This window comes from Caretta caretta, chromosome 6, assembly GCF_965140235.1.
Source record: "Caretta caretta isolate rCarCar2 chromosome 6, rCarCar1.hap1, whole genome shotgun sequence".
Classification (NCBI taxonomy): Eukaryota; Metazoa; Chordata; order Testudines; family Cheloniidae; genus Caretta; species Caretta caretta.
The window spans coordinates 114283776-114303675 of record NC_134211.1 but is presented as its reverse complement, the minus strand read 5'-3'; the positions used below and the strand labels follow the sequence as shown (position 1 = coordinate 114303675).

At 43.5% G+C, this 19900-nt stretch overlaps 1 protein-coding gene and 1 long non-coding RNA gene across 5 annotated transcripts in view; one reads left to right on the top strand and one right to left on the bottom strand.

The window, feature by feature from the left end:
* AKT1 (AKT serine/threonine kinase 1) overlaps positions 1-19900 on the top strand; it is a 109950-nt gene that overhangs the window by 72552 nt on the left and 17498 nt on the right. For all 4 annotated transcript variants that reach the window (XM_075129915.1, XM_075129914.1, XM_048853621.2 and 1 more), the window contains 2 exons: positions 1436-1564; positions 11847-12061. In XM_075129915.1, coding sequence (XP_074986016.1) covers positions 1436-1564; positions 11847-12061 — 344 coding nt within the window. The remainder of the gene's footprint in view (positions 1-1435; positions 1565-11846; positions 12062-19900) is intronic.
* LOC125638207 (uncharacterized) lies at positions 4445-14247 on the bottom strand. The gene is made up of 2 exons (XR_007357170.2): positions 13773-14247; positions 4445-4772 (listed from the first exon to the last, which is right to left on the bottom strand). It is a non-coding gene; the product is annotated as an uncharacterized LOC125638207 (long non-coding RNA).

The window sequence follows — 19900 nt, the reverse complement described above, 5'->3', positions numbered from 1 at the left end:
TAAGCGATGGAGGGTATTTGTGGTGTCTTGGTCAATGTACACTCTATGTACAAATTCAGACTGTGTGAACATTCTCCTCCCTTGTCCTATTTTTCACTTGCAGTTAAAACTGACTACGTTTTCCTTGGCTTTTCTATTTGAGGGGGAAAAATGAATCATACAAACTTTTGTGTTCTTTCTGATTAAGAATGATGGCTGCATTCCCTCACCAGAAGTGTATGAGAAGTGCTATTACTATTCTTTCAGTCCACAGTTCATTTTAGGAGCCATCTAGATGAAAGGCGCTGTGTATATAGGGATGTGGATAAACTGGAGAGAGTTCAGAAAAGAGCCACAAGAATAATTCAAGGTTTAGAAAACGTGCCATATAGCGAAAGACTCAGGGAGCTCAATCTAGTTAATTTACCAAAGAGAAGATTAAGGTGTGACTCGATTACAGTCTGTAAGTGTCTACACAGTGAACAAATATTTAATAATGGGCTCTTCAGTCCAGCAGAGAAAGATATAACAAAATCCAGTGGCTGTAAATTGAAGCTAAACAAATTCTGTCTGGAAATAAGATGTAAATTTTTAACAGTAAGTGTTATTAACCATTGGAGAAACTCACCAAGGGTCATGATGGATTCTCCATCACTGACAATTTTTAAATCAAGATTGGATGTTTTTTTCTAAAAGATCTGGTCTACACATTATTTTGGGGAAGTTCTCTGTCCTGTGTTATATAGGTAGTCAGACTAGATGATCACAATGGTCCCTTTTGGCCTTGGAATCTATGAATATTGAAGCTGTTGTGAAATTCAGTAGGAGTTAAGCGCCTCTCTCTCTGAGGCTCCTTTGAAAACCCCACCCTATAGCATAAGTACCGTCAGCATATAGAGCTTTATTTTCATGAGCTATGGGTAGTGCCATCAGAAATGGATAGTGCCAGCATTCTCTCAGTTTTTATATAATTATCAAATTTTGAGTAAATTTACAGCATATTTACCATGTACAGTGTGCTATTGTAAATTGATCCCTTAGCTTTAAATTGATTCATTGTTTTTGTCACTGCTGCAAGCCTCTGTCAGTATTGAAATGGCCTATGAAAGATGCTCTAAGTAAAAGCAGGGGCAAAGGAGTTTCTTTGTTTTTAAATTTGTGCTTTTGCTGACTGTAACATTTAAGGAGCTTAGATGTAGTATGACTGTTTTCTGTATTCTCACTATATGTATGTCAACTGCCCAATGATCTCAAGTTACTTTTCTGAAGTTATCCCTAAGGGAAATGATGTAAATGTATATTTACATTATATGTGCTTTGGTAGCTAGTATAATTCTTATCCCAGGGTGAACAGGGCTGAAAAGAATAACCTGCAGAAATCCAAGTATTTTACAAACTCACTCAAGTCTGTGGATTGTGTATCTAATGACCATTTTAATTTGGATTTTTATCTAAGTTGGAAAATCTTATGCTGGATAAAGATGGACACATAAAAATAACAGACTTTGGGCTATGCAAAGAAGGTATCAAGGATGGAGCAACAATGAAGACTTTCTGTGGCACTCCAGAATATCTTGCACCAGAGGTACCTTTTATTACAGCTATTGTACCTAACTGTATTCTTAAATAAATGCCATTCTTGAGATAGCAGAATTGTTATTTAAATATTTCCTGTACTAACTGCACTGTTTATTTGTAAAAATGTGTATATTTTATTTTATGATATAGATAAAAACCTTTTTATTCATTGTTCTGCAAAATTTCATTAGTATAGAGAAATGTTAAATGTTTTCACATAGGTTATTTTCTTCTGTCTGTGCGTCTTTAAGAAGAGAAAAGTACAGTTCACTTCAGGGAGTATATAAAAAGTTATAATTATATAGCAGGATATATTTTATATTAAATTTTTAAAATTAAATAGCTATAGAAAATATTTTGAATATATTTCAAATCCTTTTAAAAATTAAATGAGTAACTTTTGTGATGGATGTGGAACTGCTCCATATAATAATTTATGAATGCTGTATGTTGATCTGATTATTGGGATGCTCCCTGTATGAATCTATTGGTCTAGTTTAATAGGGGTCTGTAAGAAAGAACAAGCAGGCTGGGGAATAGCATGGCTCAAGACAAGCCACTTCTCAGCAAACCTTTGAGAGACATTTAGAGACAAAGCCAGGACAGGAATGGTCTTGGGAAGCAGAAGATCAAAAGAACTGTGGCAGGATTGAAAAGGAAGACTTGAGGAATGCGGGGAGTGGTGGTTAGGAGGAAGTTGGTCCAGGGGAACCAGATTGAGGGATTGGCATCCAAAGGGGGTATCTGAAGAAGTTACCCTCTTAGGTTATCATCAGAGGATGGTAAGGCTTTAGGTAAGATAGACTGATGTTCTAAAATCTGTTCTTCAAGTGATGTCCCTGTGGGTGCTCCACTTCAGGTGATTGTACGCCCCTGTGCCTCTCGTCGGAGAACTTTTACAGCAGTACCCAGTAGGGCTGCACATGTGCTCTCTTTGTATTGTGCTTGTAGCGGCAGTTAACTAGCTGCCAACCCTCTGTCAGTTCCTTCTCAATCACCCTTGATCCAAGTCAGAGCTTCGGCAGTGCCTCTGTACGACTTACCTTTAAATTTAGGATTAGCTGTATAGTGTAGTAGATTGAGTAGTTACGTAAAATTTGTTTCCTATCCCTTTTCTTTTTCTTTTTTCTCCCCATTTAAAAAAAAAATTTTTTTTTCTTTGTTTTCATTCACTCCTCTCGGGGATAATTTTATCTGTGAATGCCTGGGTCTCTGGGCTTTCAACGTTGCCTCTCCTGGCAATTCCAGTCTCAGATGGACATTCCTAGCGTGTCTGCTGCTTGGGGGAAACGCATGTACCTCAGAAGTGCTTTCGTTGCCAAAGCAAGGAGCTTAAACTCATCTTCATGGAGAAATCTCTCTGCCCAGCCTCTGACCTGGGATCACAAACTCCTCCCGATCACCGGTTGCATACCTCGGCTTTGACAGACTTCCCTCACTGATTCTGCACAGGAAGGACCTGTCTCTCAGAAAAAAAGACGAAGAAGAGAGCTACCACTTCTCCTATGAAAGGAGTCTTGAAAAAGAAGCGTTCACCAACTCTCCCTATCATCAGTACAAACCACGCCACGGCTAAGTACCTACTAGTACCACTAAGGCCAAAGACCCTAAGTGGGCAGGCTCTCAGAAGGACTGCAGAGACAAGACCACCCCTTCTACCATGACACCGACTGCAGCAATTAAACACTCTGTATTGAGCACCTGTGCAGTGCTTCAGCTTATGGCGCCATCTCCTGGCCCTCTGGCGCATGGTGTAGAGACAGCGGTACTAAAGTCTACTTTACCCCCTTCGGTACGGACATAATCAGCACCGATTCTCCTGGTGCCGCAATACCTCCTGGTACCACAACAATTCCCAGTACTGCAACAATTACAGATTCCATCTTTGGTACTGAGATCTCTTGGAATGCACCAATTTTTCTGACATAAGGACTTAGTAGTTGCTGCGGCACCAGAATCACCTCTTTTCAGTACTGATACAGCGTCGGTACATTCGGCACCATTATACAGACAGACAAACAGATCTGCCTCTCCTTTTTCCAGCGAGGAGGCCGATGATGAGGAGGGAGATGTTTGTTCCTCACACCACTCTTCACCCATCCAGAGAATCAACAGACCAGATCTATAGGAACAGCCAGGACACCGCTCCAGAGCTGGCACCCAGGGGTGGTATGGACATTCATGGATGCCACCACGAGTGTCATTCCTGCCATACTGGGACCCGTAGGGAACATTATTCCAAGCTTCCCAGTAACTCCAGGGAAAGACAGAGATGCTCCCCATCAGCATCAGAGGAGGGGCTCTGTGAGCTCCCTGAGGAGACTCTTGATGAAACAGGAGGCTCTAGATCAGGAGGCCACTTCTGCAACTAACACCACCTCCTCCTCCTCCTCCTCCTCTCCAGATGAAACCATCATGCTTCTGCCACCTACAGTAGGAGACAATTTTAAGCAAGTTCAGGAGCTGTTTAAAAGAATTGCAGACACGCTCCAAATCCCCCTGGAAGAGGTTGTTGATTCCCAACACAAGTTGGTGGACATATTACACACATCAGCCTCCTATAAAATAGCCCTTCCTATAATGAGGCACTCATGCATCCTGCCAAGACTATCTGGCAGACACCCACAGCAATCCCCCCCACTACTTGTAAGAGGGTGGATAAGAAGTGTTGTGTCCCATTGAAGGACCTAGAGTTTCTATTTTCACACCCCCAGCCAAACTCATAGAAGCTGTCAACGAGCAGGGCAGGCAACACCATTCGAGGACCACCCCATATGATAGAGTGGAAAAGATGGGATCTTTTTGATCACAACACCTATTCATCAGCAACATTATAGTTCAGAATAGCCAGCTATGAAGCCATGATGGCGAAATACAATCACACAAATTACTCAAAACTGTTTGAATTTATTGACATTATCCCTGAAGACAAAAAGGAGCAATTTAGGTCAGTCATTTCTGAAGGCCATCTCCTGGCAAGAACAGATCTTCAGGCATCCTTAGACTCAGCAAACACAGTGGCAAGATCCATTGCAACTGCCATAGTAATGCAATGTGCCTCTTGGCTCCACCTGTCTGGATTCCCAAAGGAGCTGCAATCCACCAGAGAGGATCTTCCCTTTGAAGGTCAAAATTATTTGCAGGTAAGACTGACGAGTCCCTCCATGCATTGAAAGACTCTAAAGCGACTCTTTGGTCTTTAGGCATCTACACACCTGCACAAAAACGAAAACAGGTCATATATTACCCATCAGAACACTCCAGACCAGTGCCTTACACACAACCGCAGACGTAATATGGCGCCCAGAGGTAGAGACAAAGACCCACAAGACGTAGGCCACTCCCATCTCAATCTCCTACATCATAACAACCTGAACTGAAATATCAAATTTGATGGTTTGGTTGAGGGTCCGAGAGACCTCTCCCAATTCCAGTTGCTGAAACCTCTTTCTACCAACATGGCAAATTATTACTTCAGACAAATGGGTGCTGGAAATTATCACCACCAGTTAGTCCATCCAGTTCACCTCTATTCCCCCCACCTACCCTCACGAACATCTTCTGAGACAAGAAGTAGACCATCTCCTGCACTTGGGTGCAGTAGAACCAGTATCGGTACAACACAGAGGGAAGGGCTTTTATTCCCATATTTCTTAATCCAGGGTTTGGAGGCCCCTTTTTGGTCTGAGAAACCTAAACAAATTTGTCAAAACACTTTTGTCAGGATGGTTACTTTAGCAACAGTAATCCCATGAGAGGACTGGTTTTCGGCCCTTGACCTGCAAGACTCATACTTTCATGTCGCCAGACATCCATCACACAGGCGGTTCCTCCAATTTGTTTTGGGGCAAGATCACTATCAGTACAAGATACTGCTCTTTGGCCTCTCCATGGCCCCTCAAGTTTTTTCCAAAGTTCTAGCAGTGGTAGCGGCCCATCTATGCAAGCAAAGGGTCATGATGTACCCATGTTTAGACAACAGTCTACTCAAAGCCCCCACTTGGGAAGAAGCCATCAAAGCCACACAAAACTCAGTTTTACAAAACTCAGTCTCCAAATAAACATTCAAAAGCCAACAGTGACACCAGTACAAGAACTAGAATTCACTGGGGCTCACCTAAACTCGTTGGAGGCGAAAGCTTCACTACCGCTGCACAGATTTGTCACATTAGTGAATCTGATCAACACTACAGTCAACAGTCCACAAACATCTTCTAGGACTTGCCTCAAACTACTAGGCCACATGGTGGCAACCACCTCCATCGTAAAACATACCAGATTACACATGGGCTACCTACAAGGGTGGCACAGGACAGTGTATATCCCCCACAAACACAGTCCGAGCAAGCCTCTCAACATACCACAGAAGGTCATGAACTCGCTAGAGTGGTGGTCCCATTCACACAACGTGTGTGCAGGGGTCCCCTTTCTACAGATTCCCCCACAATGATAATCACAATGGATGTCTCCCTAGTGGGCTGGGAGGTCCATCTAAACAACCTGACAGTACAGCACAGGTGGTCTTCTTCGGAATCAGCACTGCACATAAACGTTCTGGAACTGCAAGCAGTTCGCAACCCATGAACCCACTTTCTGCCTATGATCAAAAACAAAACCATACAGATCCCGATGGACAACGTTGCTTGCATGTTCTATATAAACAAACATGGAGGAGCAAGGTCACGCTCCCTCTGCGCCAAGGCTTTAAGACTGTGGAACTGGTGCATCTATCATAACATCACCATGTCAGCCTCCTATCTTCTGGGACGTCACAACACCACAGCAGACATGTTAAGCAGAAAGTTCTCCTACAATCATGAGTGGGAAATAAATACCTCGGTGATACAGCATGTATTCCAGCAATGGGGTTTCCCCCCCCCCCAGAGATCTACTTGCCATGAGTCAGAACAGCACATGCCCATCATTTTGCTCCAAAGTGGGGTTGGGGCCAGGATCCATAGACAATGCCTTCCTCCTCAGATGGGCTGCACCTCGCTTTTATGCTTTCTCTCTTACCCTGTAGTTGTCTAGGGTCAGATAAAAGATCAAGACTGACCTATCCAGGGTCATCTTGATAGCTGTCACATGGCCCAGACAAATTTGATTTCCATACTTGCAGCAGATGTCTGCATGTTCACTGCGAGTTCTCCCACTTCTTCCACATCTCCTGTCACAAGATGCAGGTCAGATCTTGTACCCGAACCTGGAGATACTCCACCTGAGAGCATGGCTCCTCCATGGTTTCAAAGCAAGGAGATGACCTGCTCAGAAAGGGTGAAGGATACCTTGCTAGGCAGCAGAGATGGTTGATTACATACTCAGCCTATCTCCACAAATGGAAGAGATTCCACACAGGTGCCAGAACAAACAAATCAGAGCTACCACCTCTGCTCTACCACTAATCCTGGACTATATACTTCAATAAAAAAACCTGGGTCTTTCACTGAGCTCATTCAGAGTTTACCTCGCACCTGTCACAATGTTCCACTCTAAAGTGGATGAGGTTTTTTCAGTCTTTGCCCATCCAACTACAAAACAATTCCTACAAGGTTTCTGGAACCTCTGTCCTGAACTCTGAGTCCCAATGCCTCCATAGCATCTTAATTTAGTACTTCATTCACTTTCCAGACCTCCGTTTGAGCCCTTGGCTGCCGTTCACTATTACGCCTTTCAATTAAAATAGCCTTCCTTGTCGCCATCACATCCATAAGATGTGTACGAGAATATGGGGCCCTCCTGGCATACCCCCATACATGATCTTTTTCAAGAACAAGGTCACTCTAAGAGTGCATCCTAAATTTCTACCTAATGTACCCTCTTCGTTCCACCTCAACCAACCTATTAATCTTCCTGCATTCTTCCCTAAACTTCATAACAACAGGCAAAAAGCAGCACTTCATCCTCTAGGTGTCAGAAGGGCACTAGCCTTTTATCTCAAATGGACTAAACTATTCAGGAAGGCACCAAAACTGTTTCTCTCAACTACGGAGAGATCCAAAGGAGAAGCTATATATAAGCAGAGACTCTCCAAATGGATTTCAGAGTGCATTCATCTCTGCTAACGCCAAGACAAACTTGAACCCCCACTGGGGGGTTAGAACGCATTCTACCAGGTCGCTCTTCCGGTTGGTAGCCTTCCTTAATGCTGTGACTATTAGACATGTAAAGCAGCCACTTGGTCCTCGGCCCACACATTCATTCAGCACTACGCAATCAAGCAAGATTTGACATCTGACACTTTTTATTAGGACTCACGGTCCTATCATCTGTCACAGATCCAACTCTGAAGCCCCTCCTTTCCACTGAGGGGCACTGCTCTACAGTCACCTGAAGTGCAGCACCCACAAGGACATCACTCGAAGCAGAAGAGAAGGTGTAGTAACTGAGGTTCTTCGAGATGTATGTCCCTGTGAGTGCTCCACTACCCACCTTCCTCCCCTCTGCTTTGGAGTTTTTGCAAGGTCCTCTGCAGTTGAGAAAGAACTGAGATGGGGGTTGGCCACACAGCGCTTGTTAACCACTGCTACAGGTGTGAGACAGGGAGAGCGCATGTGCAGCCCAACCGGGTACTGCTGTCAAAGCTCTCTGACTAGAGGCATGGGGCACCCAATCACCTGAAGTGGAGCACCCACAGGGGGATACATCTTGAAGAACCTCAGTTACTGCACAAGGTGAGTGACCCTCTTTTTTGCTCTAAATGCTTTATTCCTTCTGCAAAATAAACCATCCTTTAGGAAAGCCGTTTTGTCACTGTACAACACTGGTCAGAGACTCCCAAAGGGAAGAACTACAGGTTGTCAGAGCTCACTCAGACTTGCTGGGTAAGCATGATTGATACACAGGGTTGATGGTCTAGGGCCCTGTCTAATTAGAGGTAGAAAAGCGGAATTCAGGCCTGGGATAGGAGGAGGTACCACCTGAGGAGGTACACTCAGAGAGACTAGGTAGGGGACAAAGGTGCAGCTAGCATATACCATTATAGATAGATAGATATTCCCCAAAGTGAATAGTGTACCATCCTTTTCTGGAAGGAACAATACGGACAGGTAATCTATGTTCAGAATTTTACATTTCTTTGTACTAAAGACATTTTGCAGAACTTAATTAGCAGAAATGTTTTCATGACTTCCCTCTTTAAAAGTTTTTAAACCTTTCCCCTGAACTGTTTGCAGTCCGGACAGTGGAGCACTGTGCCAGTGCACAACAGCATGAAAATGAAACCGTGGCTCCATTTCGCTCTTTGTCCAAGTTGGGTGAAATGGAGCCACGAGTAAACACGCTTTCAGTTATAGCAGCGTAAGGCACAAGTACAGGAATTGATTACATGGAAAAGTTACCTTTGGGAAACATTGCTTTTGTTTTTGTTTTGTTCCACTGATGGCTCTTGTCCTTTCTGGAGGCTTCTGTTTATACTCTCCTCCTACACAGCAGTGGCGGGGAGGCAGCTGTGTTCATTTTTTCCAGCTCTTTGTACAGCCATCCAGCCGCTTCATTGAAATGAAGAACCTGGGCACCTGTCAAAGTAGCTTGAAGCAAGGAGATCGAGCCAGCTCCATGATGTCTGCCAGCTCTCATGGACAACCAGAAGCTCCTTGTGAATCATCAGCAGTCCATAGGTTGAGAACCACTGACACAAAGAGTTATCAGTAAAACAGCTAAGGCAGTTTGTTGTTTACAAATATGGCTTTAAATCTGCCATTATCCCTTTTAAAAGCAGTGTTAAACTTTAGTCTCTGATTATAACTGTGGATTTTGTGGGCCAGTGAAAGACTGGGCAAATCTCATTGGAGATTATTTAACTTTTGAATTTTTTCCTGACGTGGAATGTGTCTGAAGCAGCCGCGGAATGTTTCTATATGAATTACCCCTCAATCATTTTACCTGTAATATTTTCCTTTAATATTTATAATGATCTGGCTTAACCATAACACAGAAGGACAAATCCTTTTGACTAACCTAGCTCACACTCTTCATTGCAAATCCCAGCTATTGGTTGGAGTGTTAAATTCTGAAGGCTTTTGTCATCTGGCTGATAGCATGCAAAAAATCTGGAAATTGTGCATGAATGAGTATTCTGTATGTTTAAGGTCATGTATCCTTAAAAGTAGGGGTCTCTTTCTTTTCCTCTCTATTTGTAACTTGAATCCAGCATAAGAGCGTGTTTATACAGTTGTTGCATAGTTGTTTTTAGGTTCGTATTGGAATCTTGTGCATGGATGGCAGGGACTGAACTGCGTCCGCTTTGATGTGTCAGATATATTGATGACTGTCCTGTTTACAGCTGTTGTGTCTTCTCTTGTAAATTCCATCACACAGCTGCCAAGAACTGTGGTGAACTGACCATCCGCTTAATTTAAGTTAAATGACCTTGTTACCTATTGCTTCTCAGTTACCATGCACATTGCAATAAATCATGGGTATATAAGTACCTTTCATGCTACTTCTATATTATTTTTTCTCTTCTCAGTTGTGAACATACTTAAAGTAAGACTAAATCATTGTCCTGTTTTGTATAAACATTAATATAAGCACTGTGGGGTTTGTGAGAAGTATTTTTTACTTTGAAAAATAAGGATTGGTACTTGTTTTGTGCTGTATGGAGGTAAGAAATTCAGGGTTCTAGTTAGTAATCTGAATTATAACTAGTGTTTTTTTAGTATCTTGGCCAAATTATCGTTGTTGAGTTTTAGAAGGCCTGATTTTGTAGGACTCGATCTTGGCTTTTAAAAAAAAAAATTATTCCTATTGTGTATCTAGCAGCAATGTGTCTACTTTATTTTAAGTAACCTAAGTGGTTTAGAATGAACAGGAAGTGCTTCGTGAAAGGGTGTGGCTCAGAAATATGGCTAACTGCATTATCACACACTATCTCCTATAAAGTTAGAGACTGTGATTCCTCATAAAGGATGAGGCTGGCTCCTGGAATCCTGGCAGACAAGCAGCTGTGTTGGTCTTATACATATATGGGGCAGCTGTAGAACCAGCTGTCGTTTGGTGTGAATCATACAGCAAGAGATGCTGTAAATAGACCTGTGCGGGGTAATGTAATACCTGACAGCCTTTGGATTTTTACTGCAGGACTTTTTTTCTGATTCAGATCATTTTTAAGGCAGAGTACTAAATAATTAGTGAATATATAGAGAGAACACAAACAATTTTTTACAAAGAAAATCTTGATCTTTCTCTTTATCCACAGGATCTTAATAATTAATTCATAAAGTGCCAGATTCTGCTCCCATGGAAGTTAGTGGCAAAACTACTTCTGGCTTCAGTTGGCTCTTTGGTCCTGAGTCCTACTGAAGACTTATTTCTGAGCATAAATGGTTCTGAAGTGCAGTTCTGTAAATTGGGTAGGCACTGACACTGCAAGGCACTAAAGAATGAACAAACAGTGCTTTTACCTCCTACCAGTGAGAAGCAGTAAAGTGCAGAACTGTAAGGAGAGTAAAGCTATCAAATATCATGTAACCCAACCTAAACCTGAGGATACAATTAAGTAAGAGAAAATTGTAATAGTAGATTTTCTCCACTGTGAGAGAGAAACAATTTTTTTTCTGAACATCTGTGTGTATAATAAGGAGATTGCAAATTGAAAAGATTTAGGGCCAGATTTTCAAAAGCACTTGGCTCCCATTTAGGGCAACATAAAGGCCAGAAGTGCAAAAGAGAACTGAGCTATTTTGAACCTTGGGCCCTTACAGTTTAATTCAGCTCAGCAATTCTTCTAAAACTTGCAAGCTGTCTTTCCTGGGTTGCTGCATAGCTTTTCTGGTGAGGATAAAGAAAACGTACAAGTTGACATGGAAAGGGAACAGATATAGATATGATTGTAGCTTTGAAGCAATAGGTTAATCAATCCTCTCTTGCCCCCCAAATGGCATCCTGTTTTTAAAATGAGGCCCCATTTGGAATGGTTTCTAATGAATAAGTTAGGATTTAACAGCTGGCTGTGTAATCTGAGAACAGACTTGGGTTCTCAGCCTCTAGGCATTAGGTTATGCATATCATGGAAGTAATGTGGGGGGGGGTAAGGGGGGTAGAGCCATCTCTCTCTAGCCTTTTTTCCCTCTTGCTTGCCTAGAGCGTTCCCTGTGGATAAATCATTGGTGTGCATTAGTGTCAGTTGTGTGCAACGGGATCTGCTCTCTCAGCTGCAGCAAGTATGCTGTGCCTGCAGAGTTGTGAAATGCATGAAAACGAATATAATAGTATAAGTCCCTGTCACTTGAATTCCTTGCATAGTCACAGCACAGGAATACCTACTAAAGCTGTTCTCTGTGTTTCTGCAGGTGCTGGAAGATAATGACTATGGTCGTGCAGTAGACTGGTGGGGCTTAGGAGTCGTAATGTATGAAATGATGTGTGGCCGGCTCCCTTTCTACAATCAGGACCATGAGAAGCTCTTTGAACTTATCCTCATGGAGGAGATTAGGTTTCCACGCACTTTGTCACCTGAAGCAAAATCTCTTCTGTCAGGTTTGCTGAAGAAGGATCCTAAGCAAAGGTGAGACCATTTTTTAAAAATCAAACATTTTAATTTCTTCGGTTTTCTGAATGATAGCTATGGTCGCATTTCTTGTTTGGATCCACCACATCAAAACAAACACAGGGGCACAATCAGCTGAGGTACTAAATGAAAAAGAACACATATGCCTGTCCAGTGGATTTCAGAAAATGAGTTAAAAATAGTTTCTCACCAATGTTGCTGTTGGAAAAACCCACACAATCAGAGCAAATTGTGCGTTCAACCACACTTTGTAAATGGTCGCTTTCACTAAGGGCTAGTCTACACTGGCAACGTTAAAGCAGTGCCGCGGCAGCACTGGGAGAGAGCTCTCCTAGCACCATAAAAAACCCACCTCCACGAGGGGCGTAGCTCCCAGCGTTGGGGCACTGTGTACACTGGTGCTTTACAGCGCTGAAACTTGCTGCACTCGGGGGGGGGGTGTTTTTTCACACCCCGAGCGAGAAAGTTGCAGCGCTGTAAAGTGCCAGTGTAGACAAACCCTAAGTAAACACACGAAAAGGGAAAAGGGGTTTTTCCCCTCTAATTTCTTTCAGGGCTTCAGATAAGTGTGATGATTTTTTTTTCTTTTTTGATGACAACATCCCGTTAAATACTGCAGATTTATCAGGAACTAAGGGTAGTTGGAAGATCCAACAAACCGGTGTCTTCTTTCTTGTTTTAAATGTTGGTACAGACTGGATACTCCAGATGGCAACAGGAAGCAAATGCAGTAATAGAGAGGCAGAACTGCAAAATACCCTGGCTGCCATTGTATTGTACAGAAGGCTATAACCCAAACAAACCACATAACCCATTCTAGATCACAGTGAACATGACTTTTGCATGCTCTGCAGTGACTGCTTTCACATCTACAATTCTGTTTTCTGTTTCTTAGTTCCATGTTGAATCAGTGGGCTGTTAGCAGTGCTGCTCCGCAACTTAGTGGGTAGATGGTGTTATCTGTGCCGTGAAGTTAGCCCTCTTTCTCTGCTCCCTTCTTGTTGTTTTTTTATTGATAACCATAAGTGAAAGACTTCATACACAACAACCAGTACAGTATCACAGGATTACAAAGGACATTTGACCTTCCCACAGTGACCTGGCACTGCTTACAACCATTTGCACCACTGCCAACCCCACACATACAAAAATAACATGTCTGTCCCCAAAAAACTGAGATTGACCCTGAAATTGAGACTTTTAAAAAAATGTAAGGCCTGTTTTTTTGGTCTGTCCTTTGATTTTTTTTTTTTTTTTTTGAACTTCCCATGCCCAGACTCCTGTGTGCGTGTGACATTAGTCTTCCCAACTCTTACAAATGTATAGCAAGATGACTGGCCCCCACTGCAGGAGTTTTAGCTGGAGGACCCCACTTAGGTTGGGGCCCCATAGTGGTAGGTACAAATACTTAGTAAGAACCAGGCCCTGCCCACAAGGGATCAATCTAGTTCAAAGCTTAATGGTGATATTAGGAACTGGAACTGGGACTTGCCATACTCATATAGGGGCTACCAAACATCCATCAGATGGGAACAATTTTTAATCCTTTCTGAGCTGGCTAGGATCCAAACCGGTAACCTACAAATGAAGAGGTTCTATAGTTTATTAGGAATACTCTGAGGAATCCAATCGCTATTAAGTATTAACATTGCACTGTGAGAATGAGGCTGCTTTCCAGAAAAGTATGCATCTTAGATCAAGTTATCACCTTTCTGTAGCTTATGCAAACAGCCTCTTCCAATCTCTGGAAACACAGGCAAAATCTCCTTCAAGCTTCTCTCAGTCTGCCATACCCCCTTAACAGAGCAGCTCCTATTAACCAAAATACAAACAATAAAATAAATATTAACACAGCATTCGAATTCACTTCTAGATGCAATGTTTTGCAATATGAAATAGTTCCAACTATTACTCCAAGGTTCTTATGCTAACTTTGCCGTTGTATATGTTTTCACTTCCACACGAATCATCCTCAGCAGGGTTTGAATGTACAACCTTCTGATCTATAGAATAGTGATTCTCAAACTTTTTATTTTTTTTTGCATATACCTCTACCCCGATATAATGCAGTCTGATACAACGTGAATTCGGATATAATGCAGTAAAGCAGTGCTCCGGGGAGCAGGGCTGCTTTACCTCGTTATATCCGAATTTGTGTTACTGCAAGCGGTTCCTCTGCCCCCCTCCCCCCCCCCCCCCGAGCACTTGCTGCAGCCCCCCGCCTCAGCTCACCTCCACTCTGCCTCCTCCCCTGAGCACGCCGCTCCGCTGCTTCCCGCGCCAAACAGTTGATTGGAGCAGCAAGCCTGGCAGGGAGGGAGGGGAGGAGAAGCAGAGCGGCAGCGGTGCGCTCAGGGGAGGAGGTGGAGGCAGAGTGGAGGTGAGCTGGGCAGGGGGCAGTTCCTCTCCCTACCCTGATATAACGCGGTCTCACCTATAAGACGGTAAGATTTTTTGGTTCCCGAAGGCCGCGTTATATCGGGGTAGAGGTGTACCACTTTAAAATTGCTGAGGATCTCGGCGGACCACTTAATGAACTTTCCAAATGTTATTTGCACCATTAGCTAACTATTGCAAAGAGCTTTGGATAAAAGCGCTATATAAAAAAACCTTAATAATATTTAACGTTTTTTTGCTCTACATATAAAAGCACACAACTCTTATTTTAATATCAGTAGTCTTACGTTCTAATGCGATGGATGTGCCCTCTCTTCCGTGCTGCAGCAGCCCCTGAGCTGGGGCTGGGAAGGTGGGGCGGTTTCTCCCCGGCCACAGCAGCCACAGAGCTGGGGCTGGGAAGGAGGGGCGTATCTCCCCAGCAGCCCCAGCCCTGGAGCTGGGGAAAGTAGCCTCTTTCTATGGCCGTTGAGCCCTGCACGCCCCAAATTTTCCCCACCCCCTCTTCTCACCCCACTTACCCCCATTCCACCCAAGGCCACCACCTCACCTTACATGTGTGTCTTCTCCAGGTTCCAGGCACCTAATAAGTGGAGCCACACCTGCATGGCTCCACTGATTAGGTGGGTGGCCCTTCATTCTCTGTGTGCTGCTGCCCAGGTGTGCCTTAAAAGGAGCTATGATCTGCGGACCACAGTTTGAGAACCTCTGCCATAGAACATAGATATCTTCAGTGTCCGCTATAGGTATAAGCAGGGAGGCAGAAAGTATGCTGTTATTCTCTGTGGACTAGCCTGTACCAGGAGGCATGACATGCACACTGCTAGTTACTTTACACAAGTATACATGACATAAATATTTGAGAGACAGCTGTGGAAAAATGACCACCAGAAATCTTAGTTTCTCTGCCCAGCTCTAGGATCAGACTGTGGCCTAATGGTTACAGACAGAATAGGCAGATGTAACAATGACTCTGTTCGGGTCATCTGCAGGGAACTGAACCTGGGACCTGTGGATGAAGTATGGCCCTATATTACTTGAGCAAAGGAGCCATGTCTCTTAGTATCAAAGCAGTATCCTGTCGTACATTCCTATATGTGGTCCAGCTCCTAGAGGGTGACACAGGATCATGCTATATTGGTGTGGGTTACAGAAGCATGTATTTGCCGTGTTCCTCCTGAAAGACTTGTGTGGAAAAGTGGCTGAGATTTGGGCCTCTGAGACCTGGTGTCACAGTCCTGGTCAAGCAGCCCTTTTCTGAACACTCACCAGGCTGCTGTGTTTGGACTCACACATTGGGCCTTTGTACTTTCAAGCTTCTTTGAGTCACGGTAGGCTTCAGACATTATGTCTGGCTCTGGCCTCTGGAATGCTTGCTGGTCCCAGACTCTGTCAAGTATCCTTTTTTAAAAGTGGGACCCCACGGCCCAGCTGCCCTAAACGAGGCCCCAGGACGAGTGCTGAACCCTCCAGGTCTCCCAGTGGCTTAAGCAAAGCCTTACTCCTCTTATGTGCACGCTGGTTTATAGTTTAACCCTTCAGGGACATGTGACAGTGAAGCCAGTAGACACAGACTTTGCAGAAGGATATTTAAAACAAATCAATTTACTTTAGACTGCACAAGAGATGTGCAGATCCCTGCAAAATAATAAATACCAGTATGCTATTTCTTGCTTCATTTTCTTCACCACCCTTGAGCGTTCTTTGGAATGTGGTCAGAGTCTTCAAAGGAGTCCAGGATCCTTCCTCTCCCTTTTTCCTCCAGAACATAGTCTTCTTTCAGACCCCTGAAGCGGTAGCCAGTACGTCCCTCGGCCCGCGCCGCTTCCAGCAGCTCCCATTGGCCTGGAGCAGCGAACAGCGGCCACTGGGAGCTGCGATCAGCCGAACTTGTGGACGCGGCAGGTAAACAAACCAGCCCAGCCCACCAGGGGCTTTCCCTGCACAAGTGGCAGAACAAGTTTGGGAACCACTGCTCTAGATGATAGCTAGTAGTACCTTAAGTTTAGTTTAGAGTTAGAGTAGTTGGCTGCCCTGTGTGATGCCCTAACCAAGGCTCAAGCATTGGCCGTCGTGTGTGTGGGCCATCCCTAATAGTGTCCCCTACCCAAGGTGCTTGTGTCTCGGTACATTAAGGAACAGTGCTCCATCTGTAAAGTCATTCAAGGGTACTTCTTGTGATCTGCCTACAGGGAACATAGCTGTGTCTCCTCAAAGAAGAAAAATGGTTCCTTTCCTACATTGACAGGTTTCAGAGTAACAACCGTGTTTGTCTGTATTTGCAAAAAGAAAAGGAATACTTATGGCACCTCAGAGACTAACCAATTTATTTGAGCATAAGCTTTCGTGAGTTACAGCTCACTTCATCGGATGCATCCGATGAAGTGAGCTGTGGCTCACAAAAGCTTATGCTCAAATAAATTGGTTAGTCTCTGAGGTGCCACAAGTACTCCTTTTCTTTTTCCTACATTGTAACTGTTCTTTGAGATGAGTTGCAGGTGTGTATTCCACAACCACTCTCTGTCGCCTCTACATCAGACTTTATACTCTTGACATCTGAGGGAGTCTGGTCGATGCTACCCTTATATAACCAGGGGAGAATCTAGCCTGGGTGGGTGTACACCTATGTATGCATGTCTGCACCTCCTCTCTAAGAACAACAGTAACAATACAAGTAAATACTTGTTTTTTTCATAGATTCAAAGACCAGAAGGGATGGTCTAGTCTGATCTCCTGCATAACACAGGCCATAGAACTTCTCCAAAATAATTCCCAGAGCAGATCTTTTAGAAAAAATCCAATCTTGAAAAAATGTCCAGTGATGGAGAATCCGCAATGACCTTTGTTCCAATGGTTAATTACTCTCAACGTTAAACAAATTATGCCATATTTCCAGTCTGAATTTGTCTAGCTTCAATTTTGAGCCATTGGATCATGTTGTTTATTTTTCTCTCTTAGACTGACTAGCTCATTAGTAAATATTTGTTCCCCTTGTGGGTACTTTTTGGCAGTGCTAGCCCATTGGGGGGCCCTAAGCAGGAATATTTTTGTCTCCCCCATTCTAAAATGAGCAAGAGCAAGTTCTTATAATAAAAACTGAATAAGTGACCCTCTTGAGCTGCTGGCGGCCCTAAGCAATTGCTTAGTTTGTTTATGAGGCTCTGACTTAGACTGTAATCAAGTCACCCATTAACCTTCTCTTTGTTAAGCTAAATAGACTGAGTACCTTGAGTCTTTCACTATAAGGCATGTTTTCTAATCCAGTTTCTAATCCATTAATCATGACTCTTCTCCAAACCCTCTCCAATTTATCAATATCCTTCTCGAATTGTGGACACCAGAACTGGACACAATAGTCCAGCAGCAGTCACACCAGTTCCTCTTTACTCCCACTCAAGATTCTTTTTTTATGTATCTGTAACAAAGTGGCTCACCCCTTAATGCCTGGAGGGCCTGGGGCTAGCCAACCCTGATTACTAAAGGAGGTACACCTGTGTGAGAGCAGCAGCTGGCTGCAGTAAGCTGGGAGATGCTCAGGAAGCAGAAGCCTGAGAAGCTGTAGCTGGCTTGAGGAAACAACAGCTGCAGGGAACACGATTTGCGCTTGCAGAGACTGAACTATGCCCAGCTCTGGGGAAAAGGGCTGGGAACCCTGCAGCTAGGGGGAGAGACACTGAACTGGTGCTGGGGCTGGGAGGACCAGTGTATACCTGAGAACTGAATAAAGTGGACCCCAGGTGGGGAATGTTTTAATTTCCTTTGGACTATCTTGAGTTTGGTTAAGGGGCCCTAAAGAGGGGGACAACAGATGCAGGGAGCTGGAGGGCAACCTCTGGCGATAACGGGGAGATCGGGTGGTGGCCAGTCCTGTTACAGCATTCAAGGATTGCGTTAGCTTTTGTTGGCCACATAATTGCATTGGGAGCTCATGTTCAGCTGATTATCCATCATGACCCCCAAATCTTTTTCAGAGTCACTGCTTCCCAGTATAGAGTCCCCCATCCTGTAAGTATGGCCTACAGTCTTTGTTTCTCGGTGTATACATTTACATTTAGCGGATTAAAGACACACATTGTTTGCTTGTGCCCAGTTTACCAAGTGATCCAGATTGCTCTATATCAGTGACCTGTCCTCTTCATTATTTACCACTCTCCCAATTTTTGTGTCATCTACAAACTTTATCAGTGATGATTTTATGTTTATTCCAGGTCACTGATGAAAATGTTAAATAGCATAGGGCCAAGAACCAGTTCCTGGGGGACCACCTGCGCAGTTGGTCACAGTCCTCTTTCGAATAGCCCTTCAGCATTTTTGAAGACTGCGATCAGGTTCCTCCCTCAGCCTTCTTTTTTCAGGACTTAACATTCCCAGGTTTTTAAACCTTTTCTCATTTGTGTTGCTCTCCTCTGGACTGTCTCCAGTTTGTCAACATCTTTTCTAAAGTGTGATGCCTAGAACTGGACACACTGCTCCAGCTAAGGCCCCACCAAGTAGAGCAGAACAATTACCTCCTGTGTCTTTGGCATGACACTTCTGTTAATACTCCCCAGACTATTCGCCTTTTTTGCAGCTGCATCACAGTTGCATATTCAATTTGTGATCCATTATAACCCCTAGATCGTTTTCTGCAGTACTGCCACCTAGCTAGTTATTCCCCATTTTGTATTTGTGCATTTGATTTTTCTTCCTTCCTAAGTTTAGGAATTTGCACCTGTCTTTATTGAATTTCATCTTGTTGATTTCAGACCAATTCTCCAATTTGTTATGGTCGTTCTGAATTCTAATCCTGTATTCCAAAGTGCTGGCAACCCCTCCTAACTCGGTGTCGTCTGGAAATTTTATAAGCATACTCTCCATTCCGTTATCCAAGTCAGTAATGAAAATATTGAATAGTACCGGACCCAGGACTGACTTCTCCAGGATCCCACTAGATATGCCCTCCTAGTTTGACAGTGAACCTTTGATAACCACTCATTGAGTATGGTTGTGTTGTTGTTTTTTTCCAAACAGTTGTGCACACATCTTATAGTAATTTCATCTAGACTACATTTCCCTACTTTGTTTATGAGAATGTCATGTGGGACTGTGTCCAAAAGCCTAAATAAAATCAAGCTGTATCATGTCTACTGTTTTTCCCCTATATCCACTAAGCCAATAACTCTGTCAAAGAAGGAAATTAGATTGGTTTGGCGTGATTTGTCCTTGACAAATCAATGTTGGCTGTTGCTTATCGCCCTATTATCTCTAGCTGCTTACAAACAGATTATTTAATAATTTGTTCCAGGATCTTTCCAGATATCAAAGTTAGGCTGATTGGTCTATAAGTCTCTGGGTCTTCCTGTCTAATAGGCTAAAACCTTGTTTAATAATGAGGTTTTGTATGGGCATCAAAATACTAACAGCGGTCAGTGAAAGAGCCAGGATTAGAACTCATGGTCT